The sequence below is a fragment of the Rhipicephalus microplus genome, chromosome 1 (assembly GCF_043290135.1).
Source record: "Rhipicephalus microplus isolate Deutch F79 chromosome 1, USDA_Rmic, whole genome shotgun sequence".
NCBI classification, from domain to species: domain Eukaryota; kingdom Metazoa; phylum Arthropoda; class Arachnida; order Ixodida; family Ixodidae; genus Rhipicephalus; species Rhipicephalus microplus.
This window is the reverse complement of record NC_134700.1, coordinates 81,272,162-81,300,147: the sequence shown is the minus strand read 5'-3', so window position 1 is coordinate 81,300,147 and position 27,986 is coordinate 81,272,162. Positions and strand designations below refer to the sequence as shown.

General features: G+C 46.4%; 1 protein-coding gene across 2 annotated transcripts in view; it reads left to right on the top strand.

Moving 5' to 3' along the window:
- The window catches only part of LOC119178633 (uncharacterized), a 187,265-nt gene that overhangs the window by 142,456 nt on the left and 16,823 nt on the right, over positions 1–27,986 (top strand). For both annotated transcript variants that reach the window (XM_037429853.2, XM_075870330.1), the window contains exon 4: positions 1,523–1,940. In XM_037429853.2, coding sequence (XP_037285750.2) covers positions 1,523–1,940 — 418 coding nt within the window. The remainder of the gene's footprint in view (positions 1–1,522; positions 1,941–27,986) is intronic.

Sequence of the window (27,986 nt, the reverse complement as noted above, 5' to 3'; positions counted from 1 at the left end):
TATGTGGGTGTAACGTCTCAAAACCACCATGTGAGAGGTGCCGTAGGGGAGGGCTTCGGAAATTTTGACCACCTGGGTTTTTTGAACGTGCACCAAAATCTGAGCACACAGGACTACCTAATTTTCACCTCCATCTAAAACGCAGCTGCCGCAGCCGGGATTTCATCCCGCGACCTGCGGGTCAGCAGCCGAGTACTTTAGCCACTAGACCACCGCGGCGGAGCTGATCTCAATAATTAATGTGCATCCAACATTTATACGGCCCGTCTGATTCACTCTTTGCATTGACTTGGCAAGCGTCCAGGAGCTGAAAAAAAACGTCTACTCGATTTTGTCGCTTATCTTTCTCAGGTTGTGTGACGTGCCACGTAACATGAAGAAGGCCCGCACACTTTTTATCATTGCCTCTTACATGAGTCTTACCGGTCTTTTTAACATTGCTTCTGCCACTGAATATAGGATAGAGACAGCTGTAAGTTTTCGGTCATCTCATGTTCTTTTCGTGCGTCTATTGTGCTCCAGTGGTGCGCCACGAGTTTTTTTTTTACTTGCTTGCCTTTTTTTCTAGGATGTTTAGATATGTTTCTATCGCATTTATTTGTGTCGCCCTCGCGGTGAGACCGACTTTTATTGTACAAACGGCAGAAGACTCTCGTCTTCCGATGACATTTGCAGCCAAGCATGGAGACACGCGGCCCACTTGTGTTGACTGACTACTATTGTAATATCGGCTACTATGTGGTAAATTGTTTACAATGCTGTTGGTTCTCTATTTCAAAAATTCGGGTCTATCTTTCTGCCTGTCTGTCTGTTACGTGATTCAGCCACTCAGCCAACGTTTAACCACTTTCTGAACGCCCAGTAATCATATTTGTGAACATTCTCAATCAAAAAGCAAATAGTACGCAAACATGAGGCGTAACGTCAATACGTATAAGGTTGTGTGTTCTTCAGCCTGAAAACACACCGATACGTAAATCTAAGAACCTAGTGTTTTTTACGATGCGGTGAAAAATGCGATGGTGTGTACGAAAAAGCCCGCTGCTGATGATAAAGTGCGGAATACCTCAGCAGGCACCTACTTCGGCGCATCTGTAGCGCATGCGCACATTCATTGACCCTTCCATGCATTAGGATACATTCATGTCTCAAAAATAGTTCTTATTTGTAAACTATCATGCGCCAAAGTGCAACACACGACCAAATCATTGCTGACAGGTGGCGGTAGTACGAACACATGACATGCCAGCAGTGATAATGCGGTAAATTAAGATCTATTCAAACAAACTTTTATTGCGTTCATGATGCCAGGGTGAAAATGGTACGAGAACAGCATCATGCGTAGCCGCGAATAAGACCAGGACTCATGTGGTACAGCTGGCAGAAGTCTTCCCACATTTGCAGCGAAGAATGTAGACACGCGGCCAACTTGACTGACGTCCACTATAATATTGGCTAATATGTGATGAATTCTTTGCAATGCTGAATCAGTAACATCCATTTTTATGTTTCTTTATTTCAGAAATTAAAAATCCTCGAGACGACCCGAGCTATATTCCTGGGATTGTCTTGCCTGGACGTGGTGGAATATGTTATTCCGACTATCCTCTGGGCCCTTACGGATCGGGAATATTTGACTGCAGCATCTGGCGAATGACAATGGCGTCAAAGCTCGACCCTCTTGTGCTTTCTGACGTGGACGACATCACCTGGGGAGGCATGCTTTTCCACATAACCAACGTGACTGTTCGCGGCCTCAGCAACCTTCGCCAAAGAGGCGACAATTATGCCGTGACGGATCAATGTGGTATGAGCGCCCGTGTAGCCCTCACTTTCAAGAATATCAGGGTCCGCTTGTACGCTAACATGGGCTTTCTAGCTCAGCGGTTGCAAATGGACGTGCGAATCGTGGGAGTCGACGTAGTCCTCCAGGTGAAAGAGTAAGTCTGTTTTACTTCTTTTTCCTGATGAACTGTAAAGATCCTACTTGACTGCTATGAGACAAAATTATTTAGCTGATACTAAAGCTTTCAAGTATACTGGCGTACTGGGCGAGCTGCTATATACTCATGTCGAGGCTTAACACGCGAAAACGGGGCACACAGAGCCAGAGAGATTTTTTCAGTGTACAGTTTCCTTGATAACTTCCTTTTTAATTTTGCACAAGCTATAACTGCTGGTTCGATTTTGTTCTAGTCATGGATATTCACCTAATGACATATTTTAGTTATTCATTGTAACTTTCCTGCCAACTTTAAAATGCGGGTTTGCTATGAATGAACTCAGTTTCCGGTCACCGCCCCTGCAACGCCTGCTTTTTTGTGTCCTATTTTCTACGCACTAGGCAACGCCACGAACAACGTTCTGTCACGCATATCGTCAGCCTCCCAAAAAACGGGAATACTTTATGAAGCCTCGCGGCACACGATTTCCCAGTGAAATCCTACAATGAATAAATCACTTATAAATAAAATAAATACATCTTAATTGTCCTTCCATCAATTATTCGCGCATGTACCGATGACGGTGAACATTCAACTTGTGTCATGCTTACCGGCTGCGTAGGAAGTCATGGATTTATTATTTCTTGCAACAGAAATGCAAGCTTTTCAACTTCTAGAACGATTTTTGGTGTGGCTTGTTTCTTCTTGTGGTTGCTCTTGATTACATGCCCATGCACATCAATTAAAACACTATGTATATCACGTAAAACTAAAGAGAAAACGCTGACCTGCGCGTCATTCAAGTTTTAGATGAAAATTACGCGATGAAGGGTGAATAATGGGGCAACTGCAATAGGTTCATCTTTCTTGAACTTGATTACACAAAAAAGCTTTGCAAAAATCATGCTAAGAAGTACTTTTTTGCAAGCCATGTCATTCATACTGAAATTGTAATTCAAGGTCAGCTGTGAGCGCACTCTGTACCAAGCTGCACCACCGTCGCTAAAGACCACCTTTTTGAAGGCGCGCAAACGGCACTGTCTGACACCAGGAATTCTTAGGATCGCATGAAGAGATGCCGGGCGTCGCGCATGACAGGCTCGTCTAAGTTAAGGCTCATGGCTTTATTAAACTGAGGCGATAGGAGGCACGTGTGTGAACATCATTTCGGCAAATACGTTTTGGAACTTGTTGTGAAGTAAGTTTTGGAACTTGTTGTGGAACTGACATTATTCATTGAACTAAATAGTGAACTTATTCGTGACTGCGCTGAGCGCGTGCCTGTTAGTCGGAAAGTCCAAGGCGGTCATGTTTCTACCGATTTTTAAATTATATTTTCAGCGACTGTTGAGAAATCAGCAGTCCCAGAGAACACTTGGTCGTTTTTTTTTAGTGTCAAGTTTCTTCAGAGACATTTACATTTTTTTTGCATGATAACGATCCTTTTTCTCTTTTATATGTTCGACTTCTACTCTAGATCTCCTGAGCAAAGTAATCCGGTGGGTTGCGGTGTTTTCAGTACCGACCTCGAGAACATGTGCTACTCAATACCCCGAAAAGCACTCACGTACAGTAGAAGAAAGCGTATTTGTGCAGAATATGACGAGGTCACCTTCGTTACGCGACTAAATGTGGCGTTTCGGCTGAAGGTTTGTTAGTACTGGTAATGTTTTTCCTTGACTTCTCAATAATTTTGTGGAATGGGCGTATGTATGCACAACAGTCTCGCGTGTGTACAAATGGATCTCGAGTGACGCCTGTCCTGAGGCAAATATTCTCGGCCAAGCTCGACGCCCCGCCTTGGTGGTCTAGTGGCGAAGGTACTCGGCTGCTGACCTGAAGGTTGCGGGATCAAATCCCGGCTGAGGCGGCTGCAAGTTCGTTGGAGGTGAAAATGCTGTAGATTCGTGGGCTCAGATTTGGGTGCACGTTAAAAAACCCCAGGTAGTCAAAATTTCCGGATCCCTCCAGTACAGCATCTCTCATAATCATATGGTGGTTTCGGGACGTTAAACTCCACATATCAATCATAAATCGCGAATCTCGACAGAGTAATTGCAGCCAGTTTTGTGGCGTGAACACAAAACGTATAAAGCACGTTGATTATAACCCTATTTGTGGGTGTGTGTCAATTCTAACCATATTATGATACTGATAAGATGATACTGATGTTTCATGAGCCTGGCCAAGGTGTGCGTGTTTCTGTTTGAGACTCCCAAGGAGTTCATCATCTGGTTTGTTGACTTGCAGATTACGCTGGGAGGTTTCCATGTATGTTGGCTGAATAGTTCGTCCTCTAAAAACCGTTTCAAGCTTCCAATCTGATCAGTCAAATCTTGTCAAGTGAGGCATCTTGTTTGTTCCTTGCATTTGCTGAGAAGTAAAGATATGTTGCGCATATTTAAAGACACATAGTGTGAATGGGCAGGCTGTGATGATGATTTGCGAAGCTGAGTACGCAGAAACTGTCATTACTGCTGCCAGCTTCAAATGTTTAAAGGCCCCAAAAATCGCAGCCGAGTGTGTCGCAGTCACGCAGATGGTATAGTACAGTGATTAGAATTGGCAAACGTGATGAGTGGCATGCGGCGCCTTCGGAGCGCACTGAAGCCTCTGAAGAGGAGCCGCATGGGGGTGCGCGCAGTTGTTGATACTTTGTTTGCATGTTTCCGACAGTATCACCGCGCATGTTCATCCTCGCTCTGACCCCAATGCTTTTGTATGCACTCTCATGGCCCGAAAACAAAGTCATTACAGGCTACAAGTGAGCTAAAAATGCGCTACAGACTACAAGTGAGCAAAAAAACCATGCGTTGTTCGGCGTTCCAAAGGAGGAAGCTCTGTTTGCGCAGTGGCGGAGAGTGATATACCGCGAGCTGACAAACTGCTTCAAAAAAACTCAGCTGTGTGGAAGCTGCAGTTCGGCAAAATGTAGATCTCCCGGCACTTTGAGCACATTGTTTACATGCGATATTATCTGCATGTAAAGGGGTATCCATAGGCGTGCGCAAGATTCCCATTCAGGCAGGTTGAAGGTTCTTTGCAGTGCCACCCTCTCTATGTAAATGAGTGCATGAAGCAGATTTCTCACCCCTCCCGCTGCCTTGTCAATGTATAGAGCAGATTTCGCGCCTCCATCCCAGGTGACAAAAGGGGGGGGGGGGTCAACCCCTCGTGCGCACACGTTTCGGAGAAGCTCTATTCATTTGTGGACGCCCTTAAAATCACTTTTTCAAAATAGTTTAGCTACAATGAACTTCAAAGTGACAGCCTGAAATAGCTTGTTTTCTGCTCACAAAAAAAAGATGTCACACTGGGCTGCGCACAACATGGTTCAAGCATCACTAATCAAGTGACCAAGTTCTTTCTGCTCCCCTGTTTGCAATTTTACACAAAGGCACTCAGCTAGGAGCGAGCATTTTCCCGTGAAAAGAGGAGGGACCTGAAGCTCAGGCGCGTCACCTATCCTTGCAGCCTAAGGGAAACAATGTTCCGCGGTGGGCTTGTCGGCTGTAAAACTTTATCTTGTGGATAAAACAAAAGACGCGCAAGCAATTATTGAGAAGGCATTGTTGTAAACAGATACTGACTCATTACGCGGAAATGCGTTGTGTCACCTGTGTGTAGAAAATGAAATGTTTTTATCGAGATACCACTCATGATTGTCGTCTTTAAATGAGTTTCAATATGCATTAGCAGAACTTTCTTTAATGAGCCATGCATGTTACGAATGATGCGACTTTATTTACTTAAGGAAAGGATCGTTCGCCGTGGTAGTTATCAAGGTGTTGCAAACTATGACTCACAATTGAGTACATCATTCTACTCTTCTACCATTTCTTGGTCTCATCGTTAAAATGTTTCAGTGCCGTCACGAGCTCATTTTCGGCAAGTTGTCGACATTTCAGTCCATTCGCGCACCCGCGTAGGCATCCTGTTATTCCAGAAGCTAGAATAATAGCTCAGTCGCCATTTCGGGCCATCCACTCACAACAAAATATATTGTGGGCATTTTACGCACAAAATATATTGTGCTTAAAAAAGACGGTTCCATAAGATTTTGTGTCGATTACCGAGCACTCGATAAGATCACTAAGAAGGATGTATACCCCATGCCACGCATTGACGACGCCCTCGATTGCTTACAAGGTGCGGAATTCTTCTCGATCCTCGACTTGGGTTCCGGCTATTGGCAAATCCCTATGCACGAAGGTGATAAACAAAAAACTGCGTTTGCGACCCCAGACGGCCTATACGAATTCAATGTTATGCCGTTTGGTTTATGCAATGCGCCCGCAACTTTTGAGCGCATGATTGATACCGTGCTGCGTTGCCTGAAATGGAAGACTTGCCTATGTTACCTCGATGACATTGTTGTCTTGTCATCGACATTTCCTCAACATCTGCTACACTTGGACGAGGTCCTGACTTGTCTTGCGGGCGCTGGTCTTCAAATTAACACCAAAAAGTGCCATTTTGCCACCAGATTTATCAAGGTCTTCGGTCATGTTGTGAGCAAAGACGAAATTCTTCCAGACCCTGATAAAACTGCTGCAGTGCTTCGCTTCCCTCGCCCTGACAAACCGAAAGATTTGCGAAGTTTCCTTGGTCTCGCCTCTTAATTTGGCGATTCATACAAAACTTTGCCTCCATAGCCACACCACGCCATAAGCTACTTGCTTTCGTTATGCCCTTTCAGTGGTCTCAGGAATGTGAATTGGCTTTCGACAGGTTGAAGAGTGCCCTCATGACCGACCCTGTACTTTCTCATCACAATTATGCACCAACCTTCCTGTATACAGACGCTAGCTGCCGCGGTTTAGGAGCCGTGCTCCTGCAACGCGACAACTGTTCGCGAGAGCGAGTCGTTGCATACTCCAGCCGCGTCCTCTCCGCAGCCGAGAGGAACTACATGATCACTGAACAGGAGTGCCGCGCTATTGTCTGGTCGGTGATCAGTGCAGAAATTTCGTCCTTATTTGCACGGCCGCCATTTCACCATTGTGACCGACCACCACGCTTTATGCTGGCTTTCGACACTCAACTTGTCGGTACGCCTCGGCCGCTGGATTCTACACCTCCAAGAGTATGAAATTGACATCGTATACAAGTGTGGCCGAAATCATAGTGACGCCGACGCACTTTTTCGCTGCCCACTACCAGTGGCTCCACTCGGTGTTTCTGCAATCACTTCGCACAACACACCCTCGGAGTCCACGTCTACGGCGGTTTCCTCTCTCGCCTCTATGGACCAGCTGCCTTCGGACGACCCCCACAAATCTCCTTCTCGACAGCTGGCTGACTCATACTGTCGACGTAATATAGGCTACCTCACTGGCAGTTCCCGTCCCCTTAATGCGAGGCTCCGTCGCCAACTCTCGCAATTTAGGCTGGACAACTCGGTGCTGTACCGCGAAATTTACCGTCCTGACAGTCAGCACTGGGTTCCCGCTTTACCCCGATCGCTTGGGTCCGAAGTCCTCAGAGCGCTTCATGACCATCCGACCGCTGGTAACTTTGGCTACCATAAAACCTACGATCGCCTTCGAAGTCAGTTTTATTGGCCAGGCATCACCACAAGTGTAACTCGGTACGTCGAGTTCTGCACTACATGTCAATGTAGAAAACTACCAACCTCTGCTCCAGCTGGTACACTACAGCCTCTTCCGTGCCTAGCCACACCATTCAAAGTCGTAGGCACCAATCTTTATGGCCCCCTTCAAGTCAGTGCTGCTGGAAACTGGTGGATAGTAACAGCCGTTGACCATTTGACGCGCTACGCCGAGGCAGCGTTCGTCACTACTGGTTCAGCTTCTGAAATTGCCGATTTCATCCTCCAAGCCATTACACTGCGTCATGGTGCTCCACGTGTATTGCTCAGTGACTGTGGAAGGGCCTTCCTTTCAACACTAGTGAACGAGCTTCTTCACGCCTCCGGCACAACTCACAAGACTGCCTCTAGTTATCATCCCCAGACTAACGGCCTCACTAAGCGATTCCACCGTATTCTTGCTGACATGATCACCGCTTATATTCAACCAGACCACAAGAACTGGAACGTAGTTCTACCATTCGACACTTTCACCTACAACACTGCCATTCAACGGACAACCAGCTACTCACCATTTTACCTAGTTTATGGACGCTCCCCTACTTCTTTCCTGGACGTCTCCTTCTTTGCCTACTTCGCAGATTAATGTCGATCCTCTTCAGAGGAATACGTTTTACAACTCGCACAGTGCCGCCAACGTCCTCGTATAAACACTGAAGCCCGACAGCAAGACAGAAAGCTAGATTATCATGAATCGCATCGTGATGTATCCTTTCAACATGGAGACAAAGTGCTTCTTTTGACGCCTATTCGCACAAATGGTTTGTGTGACAAACTTTAGCCACGGTTTATCGGACCATACACAGTTCTTGAAGAGACTTCACCAGTGAATTATCATGTGACGTCACTTGTAGCCCCACCAGATCACCGTTATCGAACTACAGAGGTCGTTCATGTCTCCCGTATGAAGCCCTTCATGCGGCGTTTTTTGTCCCCTTGACTTCCCGCGGCCAGGCTGGCCGCTTTCACGTAGGGGAAATTGTTGTGGGCATTTAGCATACCCATCCTCTTCACCTGTAGAATTATTATCATTATCATGTGTTGCTTATCCACCCTCATCATTGTCGCGTAGCATCATCATCTTGGCTCGTTCATCATAGCTGTCGGCTGCTGGTTCCTCGGGCCTAATAAAGGTCTTCCAATCCAAGACTTCATAATATTTAAAATGTTTCACACTGCTTGTGCGCATGGTTGATTCCCGTCTCTCTGCAGCGCGTTGCCACCTTGGGCGACGTTGGATGGATGGATGGATTGGATGGATTGATATGGCTGTACCGTTTTGAGCGGGCCGTGGCTAACGCCACCAAGCCGTACTACTTACTGAACCAAAAACTAGATTAATTTTTTTCCTTTAAATAGTGAGGTTGAGGACTCGTACTTTGCACTTAAAGGTTTAATTTTCACTCGTGCCTTGGCTTTAGCCTCCAATCAGATGACCTCTTTCTAGTTATTTCTACCGCTTAAAGTCTACTTTGCCCTCCCTGTTCCTAAACCCCAGTGCTTTGAAAAACTCTGCACCATCATCCTGAACTATAGGGTGAAGCCCTTTACAGAACATTATTAAGAGTTCAGCACTTTCCTCTTCCTCTCCACACGCACTGCATACCGTGTCTACCCCTTCGTATTTGGCCGATATGTCTTGAATCACAATACTCCCGTCCTGGCCTCAAACAGTAGAGAACTACCCTGAGTATTATCATAAATCCTTTCCTTGGCAATTTTCTGCTTTAAAGTTCGATAGATTTTTAATGCGGACTCCTTAATCATGTCAATTCTCCACATAATGGTCTCAGCTTTCTTCACCTTCTCCTTAATTAATAATTCTTTTTGGTTTGCCCCCTGCTTTTTTCTCAGTATTTACCAGTCAATTTTCTCGTTCGCTTCCTACATTTTGTATCGACATTGTTCGTGTACAAGTAGCCGATTACCTTCCCAGCCCAATGCTCCTCCCCCATTTCTTCCAATCGCTTCTCAAATTTTATCTTGCTACTAGCTTCTCTGCCCTCAAATGATGTCCATCCCATATCACTTTGTACTCCCAGATTTGGTGTATTCCCGTGAGCTCCTAAGGCAAGCCTACCTATTCCACGTTGCATAATTTCTAATCTTGCTTGAACTTCTGATCTCATGCACAAGACCACATTGCCGAACGTCAGTCCAGGAACCATGCCCCTTTCCATATTCCTCTCAGAACATCATCATCAGCCTGACTACGCCCAGCCCACTCACAGGACAAAGGCCTCTCCCATGTTCCGCCAGTTAACACGGTCCTGTGCCTGCTGCTGCCAATTTATACCCGCAAACTTCTTAATCTCCTCTGCCCACCTAACCTTCTGTCTCCCCCTAACCCGCTTGCCTTCTCTGGGAATCCAGTCAGTTACCCTTAACGACCAGCGGTTATCCTGCCTACGCGCTACATGCACGGCCCATGTCCATTTCTTCTTCTTGATTTCAGCTATAATATCCTTAACCCACGTTTGTTCCCTAATCCACTCTGCTCTCTTCTTGTCTCTTAAGGTTACATCTACCATTTTTATTTCCATTGCTCGCTGCGTCGTCCTCAATTTAAGCTGAACCTTCTTTGTAACTCTCCGGGTTTCGGCTGCGTAGCTAAGTACCGGCAAGATACAGCTGTTATATACCTGACAAAATCATACATACTGAAATACCACTGTGACCTATTTTTTATCACCGCTGCCTTCCTGATACTTTCCGTCGTCACGTATATTTCGTGTTTCCTTAGGTACTCGGCCCCATCGTTTATCCACACGCCCAGATAATTGTATTTATCTGTTATCTCTAGCGTGATCTCCTGTATTTTGAGCTCACTACCTTCATTGTCACTAAAAATCAACTGCTGATTTTTCGTACTGAATCTGGAAGCTAACCTATCTCCCTCATTACCACAGATGTTCATCAGTCTCTCCAAATCTTCCTTGTTGTTGGCCATTAGCACTGTATCATCTGTGTACATCAATGCTGGTAGTGCCTGTTCAACGAGTTTTTCTTGTTTGGCAAAAGATAGGTTGAAGCCCAGTCCACTTCTCTCTAATTTGGTCTATAATCCTTGTAGGTGCATCATGAATAATAAGGATGACAGAGGACGCCTCTGCCTAACCCCCCGGTTTACCTCTGCATGCTAGGATACCTGCTTTTCCCAATTTGTAACTACGTTGTTACTTTTATAGATATTCTTTAAAATATTAGTGACTCCATCTTCCACGCCTAGTGCGTCCAGTATTCCCCACAATTTCTCTTGAACAACGCAATTGTACGCTCCCTTGATATCCAAACATGTTAGCCACAGAAGCCTGCGTTCCTTTTCTGTTATTTAGATGCACTGTGTCAGTGAGAACAGATTCTCTTCCAACCTCCTGTGTTTCCTAAACCCATTCTGCAGTTCCCCCAGCACCCCCTCATTCTCTATCCATGCCTGCAGTCTTTCCTTTATAATCTGCATCGCCAGCCCGGAGACCACTGATGTCACTGTTATAGGACGGTAGTTGTTTATGTCAGCTTTGTCCCCCTTTCCTTTATAGATCATACTCATCCTGCTAAGTTTTCATTAATCGGGATCTTCACCATCGAATATTACTGTGCTCACTGCTTCTCTCAAAGCCTGCTTAGACTTCAGACCTAATGTCTTTATCAGCATAACTGGAATGCCATCTGGGCCTGTTGATGTACTACTAGGAACTCTTTTCTAGGCCCTTTCCCACTCCCGTTGTGAAAATGGAGCCATTGCGCCACTTGATTTATCCTTGTCTATTGTGGTGCATAAAGCACTTCTTTGTTGAAATTTTTCTGTCACACTTGTTCTTATGTATTCAATAGCTTCGTCCCCTTCAAACCTAGCAACTTGGGCTGTAGTTATAAGCCTCTGCTCTAGGCTCGTCTCAATTCTTAGAGAGTTTAGATCGTTCCAAAATTTTGCAGTTGCTTTTTTATCTTTTTTATGTACTTCAGCCAGCCACTGAGCTGCCTTTCTTTTAATATTTTCATTGATCAGAAGGTATGCATACCTTCCAAAGCTTGAAAAGATGTCCCATTTTATTCCAACATAATCTGTCGGTTCGCCCCGCTGCTTAGCATGTCTGTGTTCCCTAGAGGCTTCCTGACGCTTTGCTATGGCTCTCTCAACTTCCTTATCCCACCAACCTTTGGATTTGTGTCCTCTTTTTTGGGGTGACTTGTCACGTGCCTTAGCAAGCTCTAGCTCAAACAGTCAAATAAATTCGTGTATGTCCACACTGTTTTATCATCCTCAGCGATTACTTTCTGAATTTGTTTAGTAGCTATTTCTATTTGCTTTTCTCAATAAACTTTTTCCTGTAGTTGCTCATCTTGTCTCCTTCCCACTTTCACTGGTCTTTAAAAGTTAGCTTGATACGTTTGTGATCACTACCCAGACTTCTGGAGCCCCATTCGTCTATGTGCATTCCCCTGAGCTTAGCATACATCCTATGTGACAACCGTGCGTAATCTATCGTCGACTGCAGCCTTCCTACCTCCCATATTATTTGCCCTTCACACTTCTCGGTACTGTTGCAAATGATCAAATCATGCCTTTCAAATATATCGATGGTAATTTTTCCTGTCGGGTCGGCATACCCATCTGTATCTTCTAAGTGCGCATTCATATCTTCTAGTATAAATATCTCGCACTCTCCTCTTAACTCCTCAATGTCCTTTGATATACACTCTACCATTGCCTGGTTTTCTTCTCTGGCCTTTGCTCCCGTCCACAAGTACACAAAACCAAGGAGTGTCATTTGCCCTGCAACTTTCTTCATTAGCCATAAATGTTCCTTGCACTCCTGCTTGACCCTTTGCCAGTTTGTACTTTTTTGTATGAATGCCCCAATACCACCCTCCTTTCTGCTGCCTTCTGTTCTATTACAATATTCCCGCGCGTAGTTCGGATTATTAGTAGGTTGTTCCATGTCCCTAAGATGTGTTTCTACAAAACCGTATACCATCGGCCTCTCCACCCTTAGCTGTTCTTCTATCTCTTTCCACTTCAGCCTGTTCCTGCCACCCTACATGCTAATACACCCTATGTATTATTGGCTCGGCACTCGTGGCCGCGTCTACTTCTGCCCTGGACTCTACCTATCTTAGGTACTGGTGCCACATTGGCATCGCATCTGTCCATACCGCCTGTAAAAAAGTCTGCCTGGTTGTTTTCCTCGTTACCAGCTATCCTGCACCCCGAAGGGCCCACGTGCCCCCCTAAAAAGCTACTATGCGTGCTGCAAGTCACCAACCCACCTCACGACCTAGCCGCCTACTGACGTGAACTCCGTATCGTTGAAAACCACTCCACCTATGCACCTCTCTGTTTATTTCCACCACCTCAAAGCCTTTCTCTCAACTAGTCCACCATATCTCTTGGTTTGCGTTGACAACCACTTTTTTCAGGTTGCTGTCACGCACCAGTAGCTCCGGTCTAGTGCATATCACTACCTGTACCTGAGGAGAAGTGGTGTGCATGTTATCGACCCCTTTCGCCAGTGTGGTCGCTAGTTCTGCCATATTTTCATTACGACTTCGTACGAACCGCCTGAAATTATCGCTAGGTTTCGTCTATGAGTTTAGGTTTGAGTTTTGCGCTCCCTTGACTCATGGCTGCTTCCAGCTTGCGTCCTGAAAACGCCCCTACTGCAACCCTCTTGTCTTCTCTTACCCTCTCTTTGATTGCTTCTGTGCATCGATTTAAATTCGAGTCCCCGGCGATTATCACATGCTGTGGCTTTTCAGCTTGAGTGTCCTGCACCTGGGGGTTACTTGCACTTGTGACGCCGGCTGCTTTGTCTCCTCCCAGCCCCACCACTACTTCACTGAAGCTGGGCCTTGTGACAATTGAACCGGCTGAACCTTTTTTTTCAAACTTGCTTGCTCTTTCTTCTCCGTCGTTCTGGTTGCCGGTTCCCTACTGTTCTCTCTGTAAGCCACTCCTTTGTTCACCTTGGCTGGTGCTTCCTCGGCAGGCTTTAGCCTTTCTCCCATTGCCCTCGTTTTCCCTTGCTCTGTCGCCAATGCCGTCTCCAGCTCGGTGATTCTCATCAGCAGTTCATTCTGGGCAACCATCATTTTCTCAATTTTTTCCTCGACCTCACATTGCCTACACTTCGCGCCAGCCTCTTCTCTATCCGCTTCTACACTGGGATCTATTATCAAACCCACCCCGCATCCTGAACACTTTACAGTCTTTTTAATCATGTCTTTCTGACACCAATAGTCCCTATGACTTCTCTCGGCTGATAATTACAAAACTCGAGCCCTACCTTACGAAAAAGAAAAAGTCTAAGCTCTACTACAAAAATTTGTGTTTTCAATGTACGTGCACTTCCCCCATGGGGTGGTGAGGGAGGAAAACAACAAAAAAACGAAAAATCAAACACACACACACACACACACACTCACAAACTAATAAATACCTGGTGACTGGCCCCCGAAAAGCCGTATATTGTAATAAGTGCTACAAAGATTTTAACTGCTGCCTTATAATTATAAAGACAAGCTCAAAACATGCAAAACCACTTGTTACGCAGTCAATCAGGAGCGCTCAAAAAACACGTCCATCCAATGCGACAGTCTGAACCGATGCAGCTCAGTAAAAATGCGGAAAATTGGCTAACAGTATAACGGTTAACGCTTAACGGTTGTATTAACGTGCAAACGTGTGCCAGCGCCACCTCGTGGTTTCCTCCCAAAGCACTACACACTAGCCAGCGCGTTCATCACACTTCCCTATTCTAGCCACTGTAATACAGGAAACACTTCCTTGCTACTCTGTACATCTCTGAGCTATCTCATCGCATCAAAAAGGTGGCATCACGTCATAATGAACCCATTTTCACTGCGAAAAAACAAGGTGGGCGCCATTTTTCAAGTACTCCAGAGGTGCGTGTGCAGTAAGGAAATTCACTAAAGACTATAGGTGTACAAATAGGCATTGAATGTTCTTTTCCTTGCTCCTTGCACTTCCGACGTTGTTTATTGCATTCCTCTATTTACGTAGGCATAAATACATCTGGGTGACGAGCACATGTGTGAACACCAGGCTCAGCGAGCAGAACATCAACACCAAAATCTCATATGAATATGAATCGTCGAGAATGATGTTGAGAACCACTTCTAAAAGACACGGTGTTGATTTACCAGAAACCCACACAGGTGTCCGGAGGGATCGCGGAAGCTTCTTTCATTCTGAAAAGCTTTCTCGCACGTGTCTGCCAGCCCTCCCTGAGCCGATATCTTTCATTTAGCTTTCCTTACAAATAACCACGGCCAGGCTAGACTGCACCTGCGCAAGCTTCTTTCCTTACGGCCTTCTCAAACGTCGCGAATACAACGGGAGAGTTTCTGAGTATGTTTAACCACCCGTCGGCGGTAGGGGCGCAGCGACCCTGCCATTGCATCTTCTGCGCCGCGCACACGGCACAAGAGAGATTGTTGATGTGAAACCGTGGAATAAGGGTTCTCGACTATGAGGGGGAGGGGGATTACTGAAAAAGTCGGAGGTAGAGGGATCATCTCACACCTAAAAAATCTAATGTTATCAGATAGCTCGACGCATAATTTAGGTGTACATGCGCTCGTCGACAATACAAGCTGAAGCTCAGTAAAAATGTGGAAAATTGGCTAACGAAGCATAATGCGTGAAGCATAAAGGATTGGCAACGACCAGAAAGATAGAGAGATAATAAACACAGCATCTGTTTTGCAAGCGGTGAGCACCAAACACGTTTGGCACTTGCTCTTGTTGGACAACGAGGCCGCAATTAAATGTCGCCTAAAGAAATGACGAGCGCACCTTCCCTTTGCTGGCATTTTCTATTTCTTTTATTTTTACAAATACATCTGTAGTAGTTTTCAGGGCTAAAAGCCGCAGTCTGCCACTCGGCAACTCTTTGAAACACGTACGTGACTTGTATCTCTAATGGATAAAATTATAAGTAAAAAAAGAAGTGGACTTTTGCTGCTGAATAAACCCTTCGGACGGCATGCCATGGAGAAGTGGCGTGCATTGTCAAGGTGTTAATACCACCTGTAAACATTAATTCCGGAGACCCCGAGCTCTTTTGCGTTCATTCGTACTGCAGCTACATCCATGAATAATGTGAAATATGCAGCTACTTATGATCGCAAGCCGCTTGCTTTCGAACTTAAATCTTCAGTGCAAATCATTTCTGCGCTATACTTTGAGTTCGTGGAAGAACATATTTAGGAAGAGAAACTGACGTCCCAACTTTTTGGCAAGTAAATGGCATTTTTTCTTTCTCTTGGCTCGACAAACAGGTTTGCCGATTTTTATTTCCGTCTAATGATACTTCCTTTGTTTGGGCATTTGCCCACCGCGGCTGCATTTTGTTCAGAGCTTTCTCAGTGTTCAGTTTGCGGTGATTTTTCGACTAGGGAAGATGGTCGTACAACCTTCAGTACGAGCAGTACGTATGAATATATATTAGATGTGCGATGATGTATTGTTGTGTTCCGTATTGCAAGTACTGTTGAGGGAGAACACCTGGTGTTTCTTTTCACCAATTTCCTATCAACGCTGAACTATGTGCTGAATGTCAAAAGAAAATTGCGAGAGAGAACCGATAATCATCAACAACAACTCTGCATCGTGTGTCGTATACAGCAGACACTTCCGCGATGTAGACTATGTGTCTGCGTGCCGCATCAGAAAGCTTCTTCCCGACTCTGCGCCCACTCTCTTCGAGGACTATCCTTCCTATATGAAACCAAGTGCAAGGGAGTCCCTCAAAGATCCCGCTTCACGAGCTTCAAGCCTTCGCCAAACATCAAGGAAGCGAAAAGTGGAGACCAACGAACCAGACCCAAATTTTGCGATTTCACACGAAGCTTTCACTGAACAAAAAGCAGTGTTTGTACGCAAACAATAAACAGCAGCAATGCTCATCGCGCGGGTCGATATTTGGCTATGATAGGAAGACTGCACTCCCAAGTGTCGTTGCATCGTTCAAAATCTGACAAGATTCAGCAGTTGTTACTGCTGCTAATCAGCAGTTGTTACCGCTGATAATATGTGCAGCAGCAAATATTATCGCGAAAGCAAGCACCACGCGTGTGTTAAAAAATCGCAACAGATGCACACAAGAGAAAAAAAGCTGTTTCTTTTGCATCAAATATATTGCTACGAAGATAAGCATTCAGTGTACCCAGAAGCTGTTAGAAGTGTGTGATATGGCGCTTTCTGTCCCCAAAAGTCTACGATTACAATCGCACTTCAGGGATTCTGACACTGCCAGCAAAGTGCACTCTTCAGGGGTATATAGGTCCAAGCCCAACATGATCGAGCATAGAAATCACGGGTGGTAAATGGATTTTTCTAATCTTCGTGATTCTGGCTTTGTGCGTGTTCGTGTGGCTTGGAGCAGTTTTTTTTTTTCAAGTAATAAACAAGTTAGCAAATCTTCAGCGGTTCCGCTTCACAATTTTCTTCTTTCAAGCTTACGATTTAAAATTGGGTCACGAAGTTCAAAAAGAATTCATTCTTTTCTTCGAAACAAAACTGAAACACAGCAATAAACTAAGCCACAAGTATGATTCGCTGCCCGCAATTACAAAGACTAGGCAAATATCCGTACTACATATCATTCCCGTGGTCACTGAAAGATCGTAGCGCCAGAGTCGGCTCTAGTTAACTTTAGGGAAACTCCATGTTTCCCTTCGACGCAGCACGCGATCTAACGCCACAACCGAGAAACTTCAGCACAGCGCCAAGCGAAAGTGTGTCGTTGATCCTGTTAAGCACATTCATTTTGGTTTTACAGCGATTTGGGTGCACGTTAGAAAACCCAGATGGTCGAAATTTCCGGAGGCCTACACTACGGCGTCTCTCATACTCATATGGTGGTTTTGGGACGTTAAACCCCACATATCCATCATGTTTTACAGCGAAAGCTGTTATGAGACCACAACTAGGGTCACGCAAAGTTGTCCGCCGCCACTGCTGCTGCCGCCGCCGCCGGGGTCCTTAGCCACATCACGCGAAATGGAAAAAAAAATCTAGCACCAAAGACACAGTGGGGTTCGAAACCCATATCTGCTGGGTGACAGCCCAGTATTCTACCACTTAGCTACGCCAGTGCTTGTGACTTATTGGCAAGCCCTGCAACCAAGACACAGTGGGGCTTAAGTACGGGGCCGCTGGATGCCAGCCCAGTATTCTACCACTGAGCTACGCTGGTGCTTGTAACTTGTTGCCGAACTTGCCTTAGGCAGGCTTGATGTCGAGAAAACAATCACGTTAATACGACTTAGAACGCGTTTTAAAGCAGCGAAAGGACAACCAGTCGTCGCACAATGCGAAGAGTGTAACGAGTGGGCCTTCTAATCCTCCAACACATTACAAAAGCTTGTTTTTGTTTCCCTAATTACTGTGGCGCATACGCATTTCAGCCATAATTCCTCATCGTCGTCAGCCACTGCATGAACAATTGGCATGAAATTTCTTGAAAATGTGTAGCGCACACCACACTTCTCAGTAGAATGAATAAAAATAGCATAGCGAATGCAGGCCTACTACCCAAAAGTTCATGCCCTAGTGGGTATCAAGCAACTGTGCTTGCAGCAGTTACCCAATGAGTGTTTTAAAAGACTTTGAAAGGCGGCTATTCTAACTTTTGCTATGACGGCGCCGCACCTTCCGTGCAGGCCTGGCGTTTTTGTCTACCAGAGTAGCACACAGAGGGCTATCTGAGTTGCGAATAGACGTAGAGTTTCAGAGTAAAATGCAGTTGATAGTTGGCGCTCCTCTCGCTTACATGTCCCTTGGTTGCTTTTTCATATTTTTCGCACTACCTGACCCATTATTGCTTTTTACAAACACGCCATTTAGTTGCACACTGAAGGAACCTGAAGTAGTCGAAATTTCTGGAGTCTCCCACTGTGGCACCTCTTATACAACGGTGGTCTTGAGACGTTCAACACCAGCCATTATCGGGCGCGAAGCAGCTTATGGTCGAGCTCAATCCAGTGTTTGGTGTGAGCAGCCTTACTGCGCATGCGCATCCGCTTACCATATCTCTCTCTTCCCCTACGCTACCCCTCTCTCACTTCGGAACGCCGACGTGAGGAGCGTCTGCTAACCTACGCTCCAGTAGCGTAGCCAAGGGGGGAGGGGGGCTGAAACCTCCTTTCCCCAAAAAACATTTTTTGACAACACCCCCCCCCCTCTATCACTTACTCAACTTATTTTTTGTGGCTTCGCACTCACATGATTTAGAAACTAAGCACTGCTGCTATCACATTATCATTACTAGACGATTTTACAACGAATAAAGTCTGCATACGGAAAAAGGTGTCATGATGTTTCTCAAGGCTTAGCATTCTGTGAGATTTTGGGCGTGAATCTCGGCCACGAGTGTTTTAAGTTGACTCGGCGAGGGGATGATTGCTCAAGTGGTTGTCATACTTGTACCCACCGGAACAGATCTCGCCAGGGTCGATCACTACGATAATTTTCAATAGGGAAAGGTTCGTTTTAATGGAAATAGCCAGAGACCGTTCCAAGGTCTGATTGGCCACGTTAAACCATATTACAGGGTGACGCATTCGTACGTGTGCTAAGCTATACTCAACCCAAAGAAAAACTTTTCTATTTAACCTTCGCATGTTCTCCTAACATCTAAGCACACACAACCGCACACACACACACACACACACAAACACACGTGCACGCGCGCAAGAAGATATTTGGTTTATGCACCTAACTCGTCTTGTATGCGAGTGCACAATATATAACTTTCTTATGCCCTAACGTATAAGGCACTCCGAAGTGTTGTCTAGTCACGAAGGTGCAACTCAGGCACACGTGCAGGCTAATCACAGCTTTAGAAAAGCCTTGATTTGACGCTTTTTAATGAGGTTCTTCGTCTCCCGGGACAGCTTGCCAGTGTCCTGTCTAAGTACCGCACCTTGAACTTCCACTACACACTCCGTAATGATACTCGTCAGATTATTAATCATTGCGTCAGATCTAAGGCTGGTTTCCTCGATAAGAACCCAGTACCTGTTCTGAAGTGAGACTCTGAATTCCTGTACTTTCCTTCTCAGTGCTAGCTCATTTATTGGCTTCTTGCGTATCAGTTTCTGTCGTTCCTTTTGCAAGCCCAGGCCGATTCGAAACCGTACCACTCTATAGTCACAGCATCGTACCTTGCCAAGCACTTCCACATCCTGCATGAGGCCTGGGTGTGTACTCAGTGTAAAGTTTATTTGTTCTTGCTTTCGCCATTAGGGCTCCTTCATGTCCACTTACTGTTCTCTCTTTTTCGGTAGGAGGTATTCAAGATCTGTATATTATTGCGTTCTGTGAATTCCACTAATATTCCCCTCTGGCATTTCTAGTACCGTTGCCATGATCTCCTACTGCCTGGTCGCCAAACTGCTTCTTTTGTGCCTTGAAATGGAAGTCGCCCATCAGATTTTAAACCCCGTTAATTCATCACTAGCAGCCATGTTTTTACTGTTGTTCAGAACATCTCAATCCAAAAATATCCTCATCATTGATTGAGCAAGTGCCTATCGTTGATATTACACACACATTCAGCTGAAGCCGACTACGTTCCCGCTAAAGAACAGAGAGAATGTCTTCCGAACGGACTTGTATTTTACGGTGGATGTTCCGAGAAAAATCCACACAATCTTTCATGTGTTGCTGTAGCTCTCGGGTACAAGTTTTGACGTCTCAGCGATGACAAAAAGCGTTCTGCTTTAGCTGAGCTCACAAGCAGAGTTGCGGGAATCTTTAGAAGATGATGCACGTTTCGGAAGAACACCTCGGGGCAATAGGGAAATGCTTGCACCGCATACATGCTCGCGTTTCTCACTTCTCTCGCTTCGATTTCGCAGCCTATACTGCTGACTCCACTTGCAATGCTGAAGTTGAGATAATGTTCGAGTATACACGCCAGTAAACATCTCGCCAGCGGTAAGAGTGGTAGATTCGGGAATGTTCTGTTGCAGAAGCGAGGCAAGCATCTCTAAGGTGTGCCGATTCCTTTTAAAGCGCTTATTGACGTGGTCAATCAATAGCTCATAAAAGGCCAGAAATGCTAAAAGCATAAAGTGCTCTTCCACGCCAGCCATCGGCACGTTACTTCGATGAAGCTGCCTGCCTGTGACAAGCGGCATTCTCGTTTTCGCCAGTTGTCAAGTGGCCACTGGGAGCAGTGTCACTTTTCGGGAAATAATCATCAAGCGTTATACCGCACAGCGTTTCGGCGCGACAATCGAGTCTCATAGAAGGGCGCTGATCGAAACAGGACACGAACAAACTAGCAATACGTGTAGCCAGCGTATTTCAAGGGATTGGTTTCGCATTGCTAGGAAGCAACGAGCTAAGTAATGTTCGAGCAGTGGCCTTGAATTTGAGAAACCATAACTTTAGCGAAGATACATGTCGACTGGTAAAGTTCGACCATAGCGCTTGTTTCTCGCCTGGTGTAAATATTCGCGTATTTATATTTCCTCCGCTTCTCTTCAGGTGCCGGTAATGTCGCGCTCGCCCAGTATCTCCCTATTCACGCGAGATGTCTCACGTTTGTCATTGTGCCCATACGGAAGGCTGCTAGTTTCTGTCGCGTTGTGATGAAATACCGCAAGCGTGAATGAATGCGAAGGAGGCGATGGCAGTAGTGCGATTTCAACGACTCGCATCAGAATGCCCGAAACAGACAACCAACAGGCGTGGACGGTGCACAGTAGAGCGTATATAAAATCGTGTTGCATGCGCTGGCAGTTCTCGTCGGAGTTCATGCGTTTTGAGAAATGAATAATGGTGCACTATGCTTTGAGCAAATCCGGAGTTCATTCCTTCATCACTGGTGAACGGATCACTGAACATTTTGAGTGGCACGAAGCTGATCCTGTTCACGCTGGTGTAAGTGCTGGAAACATGAATGCACTCCTGCTACGTGGTGAAAAATCTTGTACAGTTCTCAGTCTATTCAGGTAAAGAGAAAAGTCGGCATCATCCTTGCAAACAATGGAAGACACATTACCGCAACGCTATCGTTTCAGGGAACCGAGTGAAAAGAGCTACAAAAAAACGAGAATGCCTAGCGTTTTTTGCGCACATTCACGTGTTTTAGCACATATTCGCAGTGGCCAAGTTTTATGTGAGTAGGTATAGTGCGGTCACACGTGCACTTTTGTTTGAGACCAAGTAAACATTTCACATCAATGATTACTTTGGCCTCGCAGATCGCACAATAAAACCTCTACGATTGAAGTACTTCATCGATATCAATAGTCACAGTGCAACTGAAAGTATAGCCGTAAAATAACGTGTGCAAAATGCTGTTGCCAACATGCAGCAAAAAAACTACTTATTGCTTATCGCAAGCATGCTTGGATGCACGCAGTAAAATAAAGAAATGACTAAAGGCTACCACTGCGTCAGGGCGGCTTGACCGTATTGAGACAATTATAAAAATCATTTCCATAGGCATGAATTTACATACATTGACAGTAAAAAATTTGTTCAGCAAAGTAAGCAAAGGCAAATTGTAGTTGTAAATGTACAAAAACAGGCTGCGTATACCTTTCATTCCTCGTAGTAAACGGAACTCTCCTTTACCTGTCAAACCCACTTCACCACAATGAGGACTACGCCATCCACGCTTAACAAAGATTAACAAATAATGATGTCTTCTTCGATTGGGCGGGTAATCGCAATATTGCGTTTTCGAAAACTAGTCCATTCAATGGTGCGACGAGAGGCCGTTGTTCCAAATGGTCACTGTACCTGTCGTTTACTCTATTTAGAGCACTTCTTACAGTACTGCCCTGCCACCGTGGTGTAGTGACTAAGATATCCGGCTGCTAACGCAGGTCTCGGGATTGAATGCCGGCTGCAGTGGCTGCTTTTTCGATGGATGCGAAAATGCTGTTGGCCCATGTGCTCCAATTCGGGTGCACGTTAAAGAACCTCAGATAGTCTAAATTTCTGGATTCCTCCACTACCGCGCCTTTCATAATCATATGGTGGTTTCGGGACGTTAAACTCTACATATCAATTTATGATTCTTACAGTACATTTACTTACTCTCTTCACAACCATACGCGGGGAGAGAGGGGAAATTTCATAACTTGATATACGTGTGCAACATTTGTTTAAACTACCACCGATAGTGACGTCACAGAGAAAAGCTGATACCTGTTTGCCTCCCCGTCGAATCTGAGTGAACCCCCCCCCCCCCTAAAAAAATTTCTGGCTACGCCCCCGCTAAGCTCGCTCCCATCCCTGCTCCAGGCTTTCCTCCCCGCGGCGTTTATACCCCCCATTGCGAAACGCGTCTCCTCTCCCTGTCTCTCCTCTCCCGCGCTCCCACTTTTTCGCCTCGCAACGCCAACGCGGGCAGCCTGTGCTAGCGAGTGTCCTGGTTGAAAAAACAGACCGCTGGCGCTGCAAAACTATTCACTGGCCACCCCGTATATAAAGGCACTGGATCATGACCCTCTGGTAGTGCCACCGGGAGATTTCTCCTGTGCGTTCTTAAACAATAAAAAAATGGCCGCCTTTGTCTTAACAAGAAGCGGACTGCGATTATCTGTGTCCAACCGGAGTATTCTTTCTCTCATTGCCCATTAGCAGCGATTGGCATGTTCCGGAAGGTCCAATACTGCGTGTTTGCGCCTCCGCAGGTTTCTCTTCTGCGCAACGCCGCGACGAACACCAGCTTCAACGTTGCCGCCAGTATAATTGTTAGCCTTCGCTGCTTCGCATCTACGCATGGTTTCCTTTAGTGAAAGATGCCATAAATTCTCTATTATTATTATTATTATTATTATTATTATTATTATTATTATTATTATTATTATTATTATTATTATTATTATTATTATTATTATTATTATTATTATTTTTATTATTGCAAGCTCACCCAGGTTACCACTCTCATAGCCCGATTTACTCATTAGATTTTTTTAACATTTCAGGATCTAAGCCGTCTTCCTGCAAGTTTTGAATAGCCAATTGCATGATTCCGCATACAAAACAGGGACGACATGTGCAAAGCTGTTCTCTGGTGTAACGCGGGCGTTGCTACCGACAACAGTGTGGTAGCGCAGAAACATGCAATAACTGTTCACGGGTGGTTATAGGCTGATGATTTTATGGGACGGCGCCTTACAAACAGCCACTAGTATTCGAGTTGCATGGTTGCCAGGTTTTTAGTATTTTTATAGTCATTTTCATTATATGTCCTCCCCATCACTCCGTTATATTAGTGGCGTAAGCAGGGATTGGCACGCAGGGTCCGAATGCGAAATGGATGCGCGAAGCTCGCCGAACGGTAATATTGCCACATTGAATAAGCAGCGCGAAGAGGACAACGAAGAACACGCGCAGCGAGTGAAGAAGACGAGGTTCTCTCCCGATCAGTTTGCCAGTATTCTAATACAATTAAAGTGAGTTCCCTAGATTCGACTGCTGCTGTTTCTGCATTGTGACACTGGTGGAGGAGCTGGGTACATGTTCGGGACGCCTGACAACAGCCCCGCATCTGGTCAAGAAAGACTTCCGCGCATCGACACCCCCGTTCATCGCAGCAGCCGGCGCCTGTTAGGCCTCAGCCCGGAGTTTGGTCCATTGCCGGAAAGCGTGACTGTGCCAGAAAGCATGACGGCGCCTGGAAGCACTGGCCCCAACATTTCCAGCCCAAGCACTACACAGGTGACTGTTTTGAACCCTCGGCTTCCGGTTGACTTCCACGGAAACGCATATGAGGATGCACATGATTGGCTCGAGGAATTCGAGCACACAGCGAATGTTAACGGTTGGAACACTACACAGAAATTGGGCTACGTTTATTTTCCGCTTCAAGACGGAGCCCGAACGTGGTTCACGAATCGCGTGTGGTCGTCTTGGGACGAGTTCCGGCAGAAGTTTCTCGACACGTTCGCGAGCACTGAAAGACGAGAAATCGCACAGCGTCTCCTCGAGTCACGGATTCAAAAACCAAATGAATCCGTTACGATGTTTGTTGAGGACATGGCGCGGCTATTTCGTCGAGCAGATCCTAATATGCCCGAAGCCAAAAAGGTTAGCCACCTCATGCGGGGCGTTAAGGAGCAGCTGTTCGCTGGCCTCGTACGAAACCCGCCTACAAGTGTGGATGAATTCTCCAAGGAGGCGACATCTATCGAACGTGCACTGCATCTACGTTATCGCCAGTATGACCGCCCAACTCACAGTGCACCGATCAGCGTGGCAGCCTCTACCACAGCAACAACACCTGACGAAGGTTCTTTGCGCCAACTAATACGAGAAATCGTACAAGAAGAGGTCAAAAAGCTCGTCGCCAAACCGAATGACTGCGCGATCGCCTCAGTAACGGAAGTTGTACGCCAGGAGATCAGGCAAGCGCTCTCGCTTCCTGAGCCGAACACGAGCACTCCCAGGGCAAGTTATGCAGACGTAGTCCGCCGACAGCCAGCGAACGTGCCGACACCACATCAGTACCACCAGCAACATCCGCCGACAGCGCCTTGGTACTACAGAGAAACTTCGATGCCGAGGCGGCCACCACTTCGCAAAACTGACATCTGGCGTACCCCTGATCATAGGCCCCTGTGCTTTCACTGTGGGGAAGCAGGCCACATCGTTCGGTATTGCCCGTATCGCGCCGCAGGGTACCAAGGGTTTCCTTCTACGGTTCCTCGGCGCCATTTCAACGGAACATCTGACGTCGACACGAGTGTCATGACCCCACGGGATGTCCCTCCTGGGTTTCGGTCACGCTCACCCTCTCCTGGGCGTTTTTCTCCATCCTCTAGACGGAGCACCACTGACATGCCAAGAGGGAGATCTCCTAGTCCACGCCGGGGAAACTAAAAGCAGCGACCTTAGGGGGGAAGGTTGCGAATCGTCGAAGTGCTGAAAATCCCCCATTACTGCCGAGCGAACAGAGACACATTTTCAATGAATCGACGAAAGATGGGGTTGTTACTGCCGAAGTTGCAATTACGATTGACGGACATGACGTCATGGCATTGGTCGACACTGGCGCGGACTTCTCATTAATGAGTGAGAGTCTGGCAGACACGCTCAGGAAGGTTAGAATGGAATGGACAGAACCGCAGATTAGAGGAGCTGGAGGGCAGCTACTCACACCTACCGGAAAGTGCACCGCAAGAATGAAGATAGGGGATGCATCCTTCGTCGCAACTTTTGTTATCCTTTCTGAGTGTGGCAAGCAGGCAATCTTGGGGATGGATTTCTTGCGTGAATATGGTGCCATCATCAATATTCCGGACGGTGTACTGACCTTTTCAGCGGATCAAAGCGCAGCGCTACACCGAAAATCCCTACGAGTCATTGACGATGTGACCGTACCTCCGTTATCGTGCCGCCTTGTTCCAGTCACGTGCAGCGAGCAGAATACTGGAGAAGGAATCGCTGAACAAGTATTGACGCTCCTATTCTCTCGCGGTGTTGCAATTGCCAGAAGTATCGTCAACGTTGTGTGCGGTGAAGCAGAGGTTCTGTTGACGAATTTTACCAACGAGCGACGACACATTACACAAGGCACTACAGTTGCCTACTTCGACGAGATCACCGAAATCCGCGAGTGCTGTGTAGTACAACAGGACGAGCCGCAAGCCACGTCAGCCCCAGCACCTATTGACGTAAGCTCGGATTTGTCAGCAGCGCAGAGACAGCGTCTAGTAGATCTTCTTCACCAGTTCAAAGACTGTTTTTCATCGACCTCGAGGGTCAGTCAAACGCCACTGACGAAGCATCGGATAATAACGGAGGAGACGGCAAGGCCAATACGACAGAACCCATACCGCGTAGCACCGAAAGAGCGTGAAGCAATCCAGGAACAAGTGAAGAAAATGCTCGATGATGACGTCATCCAGCCGTCAAGAAGTCCTTGGGCATCGCCGGTAGTGCTGGTTAAAAAGAAAGACGGAAGCTTGCGATTTTGTGTCGACTACCGCAAGCTGAACCGTGTGACAAAGAAAGACGTGTACCCATTACCGCGCATCGATGATTCACTCGACAGGCTGAGGTATGCACGCTACTTTTCGTCAATGGACCTCAAAAGTGGGTATTGGCAAATAGAGGTCGACGAGCGAGATAGAGAAAAAACGGCTTTTGTAACGCCTGACGGGCTTTATGAATTTAAAGTCTTGCCATTCGGATTGTGCTCAGCCCCCGCAACATTTCAGAGACTGATGGATACCGTTCTGTCAGGCCTTAAGTGGCAGACATGTCTGGTCTATCTGGACGATGTCATTGTTTTTTCAAAAACATTTGAGGAACACCTGAGCAGGCTGCAATCGGTATTTAGGGCAATAAGGTCTGCCGGCCTGACACTGAAACCCGAGAAGTGTCATTTCGGTTTCAAGGAGCTTAAAATTTTAGGCCATGTGGTGAGCCATGAAGGTGTTCGACCTGATCCCGATAAGATTGCGGCCGTCAGAAAATTTCCGGTACCAAAAGACAAGAAAGCAGTCAGGCGTTTCCTTGGTCTATGCGCATACTACCGAAGGTTTATTGCCAATTTCTCCAACATAGCCTCGCCGCTAACACGACTCACAAGAGAAGACGTTTCGTTCACATGGGGCGACGATCAACAGGTGGCATTTGACGATCTCCGACAACGCCTGCAGACTCCCCCTGTGCTTGCTCACTTTGATGAGGATGCTCCTACCATGGCCCATACAGATGCCAGCAACGTGGGTTTAGGCGCTGTACTCGTCCAGTGGCAAGACTCAGCCGAGCGTGTGATCGCATATGCTAGTAGGACGCTTTCCCGCGCCGAGTCCAACTACTCCACAACGGAAAAAGAGTGTCTTGCTGTCGTATGGGCGGTTATGAAGTTTCGTCCGTACCTCTATGGTCGTTCCTTCCACGTAGTCAGCGACCATCATTCCCTCTGCTGGCTGACCAACTTGAAAGACCCGTCTGGTCGGCTCGCACGGTGGAGCTTACGCCTCCAAGAGTTTGATATGACGGTCGTGTATAAGTCCGGACGGCAGCACGCCGGCGCCGATTGCTTATCAAGGTCACCGATAAAGCGCGACGATGACACAGAAGATGACAGCATGGCGTTTGTAGGAGTTGTTGACACCACTATGATTTTGTGCAAGCAGAAAGAAGACAGTGAATTGCTTCCTCTTATTGAATTTTTGAATGGCCGGACAACAACCGTCCCTAGAAGATTTGCAAGGAGCCTGCCGTCATTCTGCTTACGTAGTGGTGTTCTCAATAAGAAGAACTTTTCTCCCAGAGGAAGCACCCACCTACTTGTCGTTCCGACGTCACTTCGTGAGGAGATACTTTGTGCTTGCCACGATGAGCCAACGTCTGGTCATCTCGGATACACACGCACATTAGCCAGAATCCAACAGAAATACTACTGGCCAAGACTTCCAGCTATTGT